Genomic DNA, 12,825 nt, shown 5'->3' with positions numbered 1-12,825 from the left:
CCAAGAACATGTATTTCCCTGTTCTCTTTTTCCATATTTCCCCAAATTCTATCATGTTTAGCTTATGACATAATTAATTTTCTACAAAATGGATAGTTTCTATAAAACTGGCCAACATATTCTTCCAAACTAATTTCCCAAATTACTTTTGCTACTATGTTTATAGGAATTAAATCACCAGCTAAAAACATGACTTGAATGAAAGGAATAAGTTTATTTTCTACTGCATAATATACATTAGAATATAATGATTTATAATGGAGTATATTAGAAAAGTATCTCTCATATATAAATTAGCAGTATAAATTCCCAGCATCTTGCAACATATCACAGAAGGGAAGTCCCCTAAAGAAGGAACATGAATAAGTACTATTCAACAAGCACTCTGTCTTTAAGGGCCTTGGATATTGAAACAAGGTTATTTTCCTTCTACCAAATTTCTAAACTGACACACAACAGTCCTATCAGCAATCTGTCTTTACTTAAAAAAATAAAAGTCTCTAAGCAAACAGCATCCATGATTAGTGTATCCCAAACTCCATAAAGGGTAATCACAATGCTTTAAAACGAGCTTTCTCAAAAGATAAATGAACCCAGGTATGATAGTGCAAGTCTGTACTCCCAGCTCATGGGGAGGCAAAGACAGGAGGAATTCAAAACCAGTCTGGGCAACTTACAGAGGTTCTGTCTAAACAGAAAAGAAAAAGGACTGTGGATGTAGCTCAGTGGTAGAATGCCCCAGGTTTGATCCCCAGTACCACACATACACACACACAAAAAGCATAAATGAAAAAATAAGTAATCATCTATAGAATGAATGGATCAGAAATTTAAGAACACATACATTTTAAAATAATTTAATGATGATATGAGTCGCATTACTGAAATGGTGTTCAGAGCCACAAAAATGTTACTGCTCATTAATGAGCCACTTTATAATATGCAGCTAAAATGGAAAAAATACAGAAATGAAGATTTACAAGTAGTTGACTAAAAAAATACTAAATTATACAAAACTCTTTCCAACAAATCAGAATCTGTTATAAGGGAACTTATGAAATACCATAACGTGTATGCCATTTGACAAGAAGCCTCAGCTCAATTTCTATTTACTTGACCTGTCATAGGTCTCTCTCTGAAGCATGTCTACCTCAAGAAACATCTTTGTTCACTCATTCAACATTTATAAGCATTTCAGTATTAAAATTAACTGTGCCCATAATTTCAATTCAAAAATAAGCTAAGAAATGACCATTAGGTGCCTAAAAGCTACAACATATATATAACTCCCATACAAAGGCAGAAATGGGAAAAGCTCCGTAAGAAATTTGAAAGAGCTAAGTAAGGGAAAAGACGAGGGAAAAAAATAAGAAATCCCTACACATGAGAAGCAGGGAGAGAGGACATTACAGAGGGCATCACAGGGAAGGGAGAACCTGAGATGAGGGAGGATTTCAACACTCCTAAATGTCTCACATTCCATCTGGAAGTGGAACTTGAGCTTTCTCTTTCCCTCTGAACTGTTTACCTCGATACCCATTTGTCCTCTCTCCACCATACTCACCGAGGCTCAACCTCCCTGACCCCTAACCTGCATGCTCTCTAAATGCCTACGTAATCGATTTAAAAATAAAGAGAAAGGCCTGGGATTTAGGTCAGTGCTTTCTGCTGCCTGTCTCGAAAGCACAAGGTCCGGAGTTCGAGCCCCAGTACCAAAAAAAAATAAAAATAAAGAGAAAACTTTAGGTAGGAAAATTAAACTGCATGTGGATATTATACCACAATATATCTTCTCTGCACCTTTTCTTTTTGGTAGCGGAGATCGAACTTGGGGCCTTGTGCTTTCGAGGCCAGCGGTGGCACCACTGAGCTAAATCCCAGTCTCAATAGTGCTATTTAAGATGAAACTACAGGGCTTGGGATTTAGCTCAGTGGCACTGCACCTGCCTCACAATTGCAAGGTTCTGAGTTTGATCCACAGTACTGGCGGGGCGGGGCGTACAACAAATTAAGTCTTCCATTTGACCCTGATCAAACAACACCAGGCAAGTAGAATGGCTCCCTTGAATAGGTTTTCTGGGCTTTGGTCAAAGGGCTGAGTTAGCTTGTTTGTTTTTGTAATAACAAGTGAATCATTCAGAAGTAATCACAAGAACTTACTGGATAGCAAAATATTTTTAATCATTAATGAGCTGAGTTTACCAAAACACTTAACTTTTCTGTACTCATTTTCTCATCATTTTGATTACATTTTTCACTATATTATTTTCCTTCTAGAAAAGGAAGGGCATGGAGGGGCTGCTTTGAAACTTCAATTTGATCTTATGCTACTGTAGCAACTAAAAAACTATCTTTTCTTTATAAATTGAAACTCTAAATTATTTCCCAGAAATAATTCACAAGTCACTCACTGTAAAGAATATGTAAAGATGTGTAAGACATAATCCTTTCTAATTAGGACTTGAAGTTTAGTGAAATCAGTCAAGCATATACAGATGAATACAGAAAGGTTAGGATAAGTTTTTTATAACAGTAATCTAGAGATGTGAGAGTGGAAAGAGCCAGCCTCCAGAGAAAACTGGGTTCAAATTCTAACCCTCCCACTTACTAATTTTGAGGTCTTATTCAAGAGCCTCAGTTTCCCTTTTTTTTAAAACAGAGACAGTACTGTTGATCTGGGAGCTGGATGTGGATTAAACTCTTTGAAAGTGTCTTGTATATCTGTTGTCAGTTAAGATAGTACTCTGAATAATACCATTAACATTTCTATTATTCAAAATATTATTATTGATGAAGATGGCATTGATTTTAGGAGTAATAAAGTTCTAAAGAGTTAAAAAAAAACTGTAGCACTAGAAAGCAAGAATCATGCAACTAAGAAAAAAAATCAATGATGATGCTATTCTCCAATCGTGTAAAATTACAATGACTGTTAATAGATTATCTTTCTTTTTTAACCTAACAATTTCCCAGCCCTAGAATAAGAGACAAGGTATGGTAGATGAAGTCTATGATTTTACTCTTTGCATCTTAACTACAATCAGAGGAATCTTATCATCTATGAGATGCCCTACTTCACTTATAACAAATTTATTCTAAGAGGCTAGGGTGTAGCTTAGTGGTACAGCACTCGCCTGGCAAGAACAAGGCTCTGGCCTTGATCCAGGGTTTACTTAAGGATCCTATCGTAACTTCAATTTTTTAAAGTAGCTCCCATATGAACAATCATTAATAATTGCTGCTGACATATAAAAACAGTGCACAATATACTACAATAAATGGAGAGGAACAGATGTTAAAAAAAAAAAGCTATCAACCCAGTCCTAGAGACACCATATTCTTTAAGTTCAAGGATAAGACTTGTAAAAATAAGTTATAAAGTGTAGTTCACAAAAAAAGTAAAATGTCCAAGACAACCCCAGTAGCGATTTCTAGTAATTCACTAACATTAAAGGGACTCATTAAAGTAATTTAGTACTGGGCCAGGGATTTAGCTCAGTAGTTCCGCTGCTTGCCTTGCAAGCGCAAGGACCGGAGTTTGATCCCTGGTACCAAAAAAAAAAGTAATTTAGTACTACATTTTATTTTTATACTAAGTTGATTTAATAGTTCAAGGAAACAGAAAAATATTAACCTAGCTGTATAAACAAAGTTTTTGGAGGTTCTGAGTAAATCTCATGCAATCATTTGGAGAGTTTGATACTATTAATTTCACATTTAGATACCTGACAACTACATTCTTTATTGTTACCCCTATTTAACAATGCTGGAATACATGAAGGATTTTTATTATTTCCTGGAAATGTGGATATACATTTTTATTATTTTTACCTTCTAACTAGTTTTGAACATCTATAATATTCTCACTAATTAAGAGAAGAAAATAAATGTCTAATCTCAAGGTCCATGTAAGAATGTAAGTACAAGCTGGGGATTTAGCTCAGTGGTTCCGGTGCCTGCGCCTCACAAGCCCAAGGTCCTGCGTTCAATCCCCAGTACCAAAAAAAAAAAAAAAGAATGTAAGTACAACTAAACATAATTAAAGGCCACAAAATAACAGATGATACACGCCACTCTAGACCCTGTAATTTAAGAATTGCAGTGATTCCATGTACAAAAATAAAAATGATTTGCTAATTTGTCTCTTAAACCATTACTCTAGCCAAGAATCCCTCAAATATTAATTTGCCCAACTAGTTCCACATTGCCAAATCAATAATGTATAATTGGTACAACTTGATTCATCTATAGAATCTCAATTTTACTTCCAATTCAAAACAAGTAACCATAAGGTTGAGAAATTAGTCATTTCTTAACTGCCTGGATGTCAAAAAAATAAACAAAAAGAATAGCAAGAATTAATTCTTGAAATCCTTATTAAAACATAAAAATTAGAGATATATAAATAGATTACTTATGGTCAAGCACGTTTATAAAGTCCTGATTTCATGTTCTATTAATACTACCAATTTAGCAATTAACAGAACTAGTAAAATTTTAAAAATCAAAATGATTTAACTACATGATGAAGTTTTAAAGTAGTATAAAAGAAAACTTTTTTACTTTAGCAATGGAGTAGAGGTAAAAGGTACTTGTAGCCCATAGTATTTCAAGTGTATGTTGTAATAATTATATTTTACAAAAACAACTTGTGGCATATCAGACTATGTAATAATGAGCGGTTTCTAAAGATCAAGAAGTACACTGGAAGATGAATGTCAAGCTGTCATTATTACCATAGGGAGGCTTTAAAATGCAAAATAAAACACAGGAACTATTTCTAAAGATATCTGCTACCAGACTCATCAGTTCACTGGATTCTGATAAACTTTATGGTCCTTGATGGACTTCATGCAACCTAACAATTTATACTTTTAAACATGTCCAAAAAGCAAATTAGCAAAGACAGTACTGCAGAACAAATTGGCATTTATTAAGTACTAACCTAATCAGGATCAAAATGATGTAATTTCTAATTCTTGTGGTGAAAATCTGAGATAAAACATCTGCTGTCATTATTCACCATTTACTAAATATGCCCTCCATTCCTAAAAAACTAGCTTTTCAGAAGACAGAACTTACACATAAAATATCAAATGTTTAAGATGTTTCTATGACATTTTTTATTCTAAAAAGAGACCAGATTCTCCATGTTGAGAATACTTACCCACCTGCTCAGTAATACCAGCAATGAATGTTCTGTGCATGAACATGCTAATATAAAAGGAAAGAAATTCTTCAATAGACTCTGAGACTCCCAAATATGGGGTGTGTGACTAATAGCTGGGAGGAAACACAACTGAAACTGTCTGTTGGAAACCCATTAAAATCTAAGCACAGAAAAATCCCTAGGTGACAGTACAGTTGTATGTGCAAATTTGTGCAGGAACATAGCCATATTTTTGCCAATTCCCTCACAGTCCTGAGTTTATTAACATATGGCCCCTTTGTTTTTCATTGTAACGTTACATTTAAAAAATAACACTTTAGCTGGAGAAACTGCCTGGTCTTTATAACTCTTGGATTTACAAAGACAAACAATTTCAAATAGTATGAAAAGCTGCACAAAAAAATTAAGTTTTCCTGGGCATGGTGACACATGTCTGTGATTCCAGGTACTGTACTTGGGAAGCTAAGGCAGAAGGATCGCAAGTTCAAGACTAGCCTGGGCAATTTACATGACCCTATCACAAAATACAATTTTTAAAAGGGCTGAGGATGGGGCTCAGCACTAGAGTGTTTGCCTAGCATGCAGAAGGCTTAATCCCTACTACCACACACAAAAAAAGTATACACCACAAAAAATATGCCCAAAGCACCTCCCAAAAATCAGTACCTTAGAAAAAAGAAGCATTTGATTGCACTCTACATTTGCCTTTGAATATATTTGTCACTTTTGAAAATTTTTCTGAAAAAAACATTTTCTTGGCTCATTGTATTACCTGAAGGGAATGTGATTTTAAAATTTGCATTTGAAAGTATGTGCTTTTAACATACTACTTTATAGATGTCAGTATATGCTTGTTCTTAGAAGTAAAGGAACTCCTTTACAAATAATTTAACAACCATATTTTCATTACCTCACTCTGTTCTGAGCCTTTCTATGTCCTCAATGTTATACATTTTGAATGTTATGTGAAAAACTTAAAACATGGCATTTTTCTTGAATAATTTGTAATTTAATATCAGTATAGATTATATAAATGCATACATTAAAAATATATTCAATAACCAGCTCTAGTTGTATGATAATATAAAGCTGTTGAGCATTTCATAGAAAAAGGTCTATAATTTTTACAGATACGGTAATGATAGGTAAAACTGACATGGCACTTTAAAATTTAAGAAGTGATTCTCACAAAATCACTGAATCTGTGAAACACCCCCTGAGACCTCATGAGTATGTTTTTCCCATTTTACTGATGACCTCAGATCCAGGAAAGGTAAAAGATTGAATCAAATTTATACAATAAGCAGTAGATTCACATCAAGCTCTCAGTAAATCAAATCTTCCACTAAATTTAAAATGTTGAATTTCTTTGACATAAATACTCTAATTTGATCACTTCAACAACCCTATCAGAAAATAATAGTAGCTAGTATTGACTGAATGTATATTGTGTGGCAGGTGATATTCTATACTGTACTAATTCACTCACTTCACACAAAAACTCTACAAGAAAAGGTTCTATAAATCCTCAATTTAACAAATGAAAAACATGAGGCTCAGGGAATATAGGCAAACTGTCCACGATCACATAGATGCTAAGTATGAGAATTAGAATTCAGGCCCCAAGCGGGCCCGGGGGTTTAGCTCAGTGGTTGCACTGCAAGGTCCCGAGCTTGATTTTCAGTACCAAAACAAAAAAAAGAATTCAGACCCCAAGCCATGGGTTCCAACATTCATGATATTCTTCAACAGCGCACTCAGTAGGTTAAGAAGTGGGCTTGTGAGCCCAGGATTTAGCTCAGTGGTGCTGCCACCTGCCTCACAAGCACAAGGTCCTGAGTTCAATCCCCAGTACCAAAAAAGAAGAAATGGGCTTGTGAGGAAGAAGCTCCACCAGTCAAACCAGGCTGCAAAGACTCACCTTCCTGAGATGAGAGGCAGCAGAGATTAGAAAATATGTGAACAGGGACCATTTCTGCCATTCTGATGTAGAGATTATGAACTGGGTAGACTACAAGGGCTAACTCTATTTAAGGAAGTTAGTAAACCTGAAACACTACACTGATTTGAGAGAAAATTTAAAACCACTAAAAGATTTGAAATAGACCTTATAATCCCCCCAATATGTACCAATAAGAAAAAATAATACAAATCACTGAAAAAAGGTGACTACATATTTTTATGTTTTTTCCTTTTTCTCAAACAATCTTTACAGTTTAGCACCTCCTATCATTTTAAAAAACCTTTCTATGCAGTAGAGACTAAGAAAGGAAGATAATAAATCATGGTTCTCAGTAGTTTTCATACCATGATGCTATGGTGCTGGTTACTTTATTATACAGATCATCCTCAGAATCATATTAAAGTCAGCTAAAGGAAAGAACAACAAAATACCCTTTATCTGAATAAACTGCCAACCTAAACCTAAAGTACATGCTAAAAGTAGAATTCGCAATAAATATGAAAAAACCTAATTATACCAAGGGACAAAGGCAATGACAGCAAAATACTCATAAAAAGCAGTTTTGAGGGCTGGGGATTTAGCTCAGTGGTTCCAGCGCCTGTCTCACAAGTGCAAGGTTGGATCCTCGACACCAAAAAAAAAAAAAACAGTTTTGAAAAGCCCTATTAAATGAGGAAAGCCAACTCTAATGGATTTTTTTTTCATATTACTTAAACCAGGTCAGTAAGTACTAAGATGGGCTTACACTATGTTATTTTGTTCATTTTAATTTTTATTTCATCAAACCATAAATTCCTATGGAAATACTTTAGGCACATGCCCACAATAACTGGAATGCCTAACATTTTAGTGTAAGTATTTTTGTGTGACAAAACAAAAAGACCGTAGAATTCCTTCAAGCTTTTTGCTTATATCAACAGCTATTTTATGAGTTATCTCTGTGGCCATAAACTGCATGTGTGAAATATATTAAATGATCCCATGTGAAGATTCAGTGCATAAGACCAAGCACAGGTCTAAACTGCGTTCAGAACATCAAAATCAAGTTGAATTTCCTAGACTATAGCAATCACAAATTTTTCCTCCCAAAGCCATTACTGTTAAATATACCTTGACAAATTAAGTTCAAGTGTAACTACAATTAAAATATATGATTCAACTGAGCTATGACCTATTTTTCCTCTCAAAGCAAAAGGGAATTATGATTTAAATTATGTCTTAAATTTTTTCCATTCCAGTATCCTTCTAAAAGTTATTTTATCCTGGATTTAAAAAGCAAAATGTACTTAAGTGACATTTATTTGCTCTACAAGATAATTATTTACATACTGCTCAGAAGACAGATCAAATTTTATTAAATAATAATCATATTTGTTCATTTATTTTTAAACTACATACACCAAGAGGCATTCAGGAAAAAATAATCTCAATATGTAATACTGATATTAATAGTTATTACTAAGTCTAAAATTCAATTATAACTAATGATCTATACTTACAAGAAAACCAACAAACAACATGATGAATACAAAATTGACACACATATGGTTGAAAATACCCACCCCTGGCAGAAAGCTTTTTGGTGTTGATAATTTTGGCAGCATACTCTTGTCCAGTAGGGATTTTCATACATCTTCTCACCACTGAGAATGCCCCCCTGGAAACAAATCATTAGCAGGTCATCAACAGCATCAGATCTGATATCCCATTAAACATTTACAAAACCAGAGCATCTTTACTAATTTTAGTGAATTGTCAAATATCAGTGTAATTCAGTAACATGCAGAAAGTGAAAAATTTCTTCCAGGAAACCCAGATATTTTTTAATGTTGAGAAATAAAAAGTAAAATTTTATTTAACTGGGAGCACTCATTATTAGTCAACAAAATGAAAGGAACTGCTAATTATGATGGTTCTTGTTTGCACCGGAATTTGAAAAATATTTCACAATTCACACTCACACAGCACCAAATGCTCTGGGTAAACCCTGCACAGAGCAGAACTGAGAAGGAGCAGCAGAAATCTGCTGCCTATTTATTTTGGTAGGGGGAAATAATGAGGTTCCAAGTAAGTAAATATGGCGATTGTTTTCATTAAAATATTAATCTTGAGTGTGGTTTAACAAATCCTGCTAGGGCGATTTCTCTCTGCCCTCTTTGGGGTTGGGGGAGGGGAGAGACCTGAATTAAACTGCTCTTTCAACATATTCGCCATGCTTTAACAGCAGACAATATATAAGGGTATAATTTTCCTTACATTTAAAAATATGTACCTTTCCTCGAATTCAACTGTACAAACCAACAACTAATACGCAAACGCACCCCTTTCTTAACAGCTGAAACTAGCGATGGAAGAGTTGGGTTTGATGCTACATAAATCAACACTCAGGGCTTGGCTCCTAGTCCCTAGGCACATGTCTTCAGTGGATATCTGGTCCCCCTCCGTGACATCTCCAAACAGTTCTGCCACTTGAGCGCAAGAGATGGTTACAAGTTAGGCTACCCTTGGGCAGTGCTCTCCTGGTCTCCAGAGGGCTTTTCTGCTGCCTGGAGAAACAAATCCTCGCAGGGAGCGCAAAGACGCACTCTCAAATCCCAGGAAGAACGACGGTGAGGGAGTAATCTTGTGCTTAGAATAATAGCGGATATGGGGCAGGAGGGTGGGTTCGGTCGGGTGGCCCTTTTCCTGGACAGAACAACTAGAGGATGTGAAAGTGACTCTCCACCAAGACAAGTTGAACTTTCGGCATCAATAAAAATGGCACCGTCGGTGGCAACGGGTGCTTATCAGTGCGCGGGTCAGACCAGGAGGCATCTCTATTTACAGAAAATGTGATCTATGTGGCTCTCGTTTCCTCTCCACCCGCACAGCCCCGTGCGCGAACACAAGCAGCACACTTTGCAGGGTGACAGCTACAACTGCAGAGACCGTAATTCACCAAGTCTTTTGGGCAGGGATGGGGGGACGGGAGAGGGGCTGGGGATTCTAGCGCAGAGGCGTTAGTACTTAGTCCCCTCCCCTTCCGGAGACAGTGCCTTCCCCAGAGGGACTAACCGGGGATCCAGCCCCTAAACCGTACCCCCAATTCCCTAGCGCCGCGCCACTGGCCGGCGGTTTGGGGAAGACTAGACCCGCCCTCTGCTAGAAGGGGACGCGCAAGGGCGCTTACTTTCCGAGCTCCTCGAAAAGCTGGTACTCGTCGGTGAACCTGGTGCAGGTGGCGGTGGAGGCCATCCTCGGCGGGCGTTGGGGCAGGCGTGCGGCTTCCCCGGGACCGGCCCCGCGGCGTTGTCACCCAGGCCCGCTCACTTTCCTAGTCCCAAAGTCTCTTGCTCGCTCACCGGCGAGAAGGGCACGCAGGGGCGGGGCGCGCGGAGCTGACCGGAGGGCGGCGCGGGTCTCCTCCTCCGCCAGTGGGCCTGGCTCGCCTCCTCGGTTTCCAGACGATCTCTGCGGCCCCTTTCCAGCCCCTCTCCCAAAATGTCAGAGGCAAAGTCTTCCGGAAGAGAAAAGTGGGCCGGGCGGGAAGAGACCCGGCTGGGTGCTGGTCGCGCGGTAGCAAAACGATCCGCGGCAGGGCGAGAGGAGCCGGGGCGCACAGCCCCAGCCCGAGGCAGCTGTCGCGAGCGCGGCGCAGAGACTTCGCTGTCCAAGAGCCCGCGGGCTGGGGACTCTGCGAACGAAGAGTGCTGAGCCCCGACTGCCCAGCCGTTCCGTCTCCGCCCCCGGCACCGCCTCCCCGCCGGGCCCCTCCCTCCGCCCGTTCCCGAAGCCCCTTCCCCGCTGCCCCACACCTCCCTCTAGCGACTCTGGCCGCGTCCCTGCCTCCTTGATCTCGACTGGCGCACGCGATCCACTGGGACACCAGGTGGGAGGAGGGTGCGGGGGACGCCTGGAAAGAGCAGAGAGTGGAGCGAGGCTCTCGAGAGACTCGATTACACCTGCGAAGCGCGTTCAGCGCGAGCCCCGGCTGAAGGGGCGGGAGAACGCGCCACACGGGAGGCCCAGACTGGCTCGCCACCGAGGGCGGACGCGGGCGACCAGCGACCCGGGACGAAGGGACGAGGGCGGCGCGCGCCACGTTTCACTTCAGCTTTGCTGCCGACCACGGGCCACCTGCCCCGCTGTGTTCTGGGAGCGCTGTTCAGACCCTGGCCATCCCCACAGGCCTCTGCCTGGCCTCGAGTCTGCAGCAGGCCGGAGAGCACCCTGCCAGAGCGCCACACCTTCCTGCTCTCGGAGTAACTCCCCCAAACCCCGGGAAGTTCTGATAGTAAGCCTCATTCTCGCGAGATTTCCCGCCAGGGGCGGAGAAGCGGGAAGGTTGGGTGCCGGTCACGCGACCCAGTGGAGGCTGACGTCATTCTCATCACATGAAAGTGTCTGGCCTGCTTCTCTTTGCAAATAGGAAAGGAAAAGAAGAGGTCTTACCTGCAATGCTTTCGTGCGCGAAGATCCGGGCATATAGAGGCCCACGGGTCTACTCCGTGCCTCGTTATTTGAAAAACCACTTAACACAGTTTGAGACTGTAACCTGCTCATTAGCATATCTGTCATTGTTTTGCGTAAGCAGAATAATTATGCGTTACATTTCAAATAGAGAAGTTGTTGCTGATTGCTAAAATAACTTCTAGATGGAACCTCTTTCCAGGGCTAGGTCTTTAATAAACTGTACCATTGCGAATTTAGAGGAAGTTTTATGAATGTCTTTTTCAGATGACTGCCTTTTATTCCACAGCACTGGACTCTAAAAACCTCGGATTTCCTTTTACTAATTTGCCCTTTCTTAGCCTCACGTCGCGAATTTCACAGCGGGAAGATAAAAAGAGAATTTGCAGACGAGGAAAATGTAAGGTTTAAAGGTGGTGTCGCTCACTCCCTGAGGCTATTAATAAATTACCTTGTGCAGGGTCACACATAATCCTAATTCCCTTATTTCCTGATCCAAGGAATGCTGTTCTGCCAATGATTAAGCACTTACTGAAGTACTCAGGTGTTCATAAAATTTTTTAATGCACATTTTTAATTTTAATTTGGTTGTTGATTTTGCAAATTTTGCCAACATCTCATATTCCCTCCCCCTCCCCACTAATATTATGTTAAATTATTCAATGTCTCCATGGCTGTAACCATGAAAATGTTATTTGTAAGCAAATGTATTTTACTATAGTCCCCTCACCCTTGGTTTAATTTGTATCACTTGTTAATTCTTACCGGACCTTCCGGTAGCTTGAGTACAGCCATGGAGGGTGTAAACCACACCAAGCCATCCAGCTATTGCACTCTCCTACCTGAAGAGCCCCTGGTCAGTTGCCATCACAGAACAGAAGAGCTTTTCACCCTTGAAACTGCTGTTCCTCTAGTTTGGATCTCTCGAATCTTACATGGTTTTGTGTTTAATGTTCATAAATCTTAATGTTTATTACAATAAAATTGAAAGTTGTATATGTCCTTATTCCAGCCATAAAGCAAGAATCACCTTGTGTCAAATGTAATGATGTAGGAAAAGATGACACCAAAATTACATAAAGGAAAGAAACGTGGTGTCTAAATATTAATTGTACTATAAATCAAAGTAAAAATACACTTTGGCCTTGTTTTTAAAAATTTATATAATTTACATATTTAGCAATATAGCTCCAAGTTATAGTGAAATAATGTAATATTTTCGGAATCTAAAACTGAATCAGGA

At 39.2% G+C, this 12,825-nt stretch overlaps 1 protein-coding gene across 39 annotated transcripts in view; it reads right to left on the bottom strand.

Moving 5' to 3' along the window:
* Positions 1 to 11,371, bottom strand: part of LOC101711305 (calcium/calmodulin-dependent protein kinase type II subunit delta) — a 342,306-nt gene extending 330,935 nt beyond the window's left edge. For all 39 annotated transcript variants that reach the window (XM_087199289.1, XM_087199257.1, XM_087199272.1 and 36 more), the window contains exons 1-2: positions 10,303 to 11,371; positions 8,696 to 8,790 (exon numbers count right to left, since the gene is read on the bottom strand). In XM_087199289.1, the coding sequence (XP_087055415.1) occupies positions 8,696 to 8,790; positions 10,303 to 10,367 (160 nt within the window). In that variant the 5' untranslated portion in view covers positions 10,368 to 11,371. The remainder of the gene's footprint in view (positions 1 to 8,695; positions 8,791 to 10,302) is intronic.
* Positions 11,372 to 12,825: the final 1,454 nt, after the last annotated feature.

The sequence above is a fragment of the Heterocephalus glaber genome, unplaced genomic scaffold (assembly GCF_053883595.1).
Source record: "Heterocephalus glaber isolate CG9 unplaced genomic scaffold, H.glaber_assembly_v1.0 deba00001690, whole genome shotgun sequence".
NCBI lineage: Eukaryota > Metazoa > Chordata > Mammalia > Rodentia > Bathyergidae > Heterocephalus > Heterocephalus glaber.
Note: the sequence above shows the minus strand (reverse complement) of the source record. Positions and strands in the feature narration are given on the sequence as shown.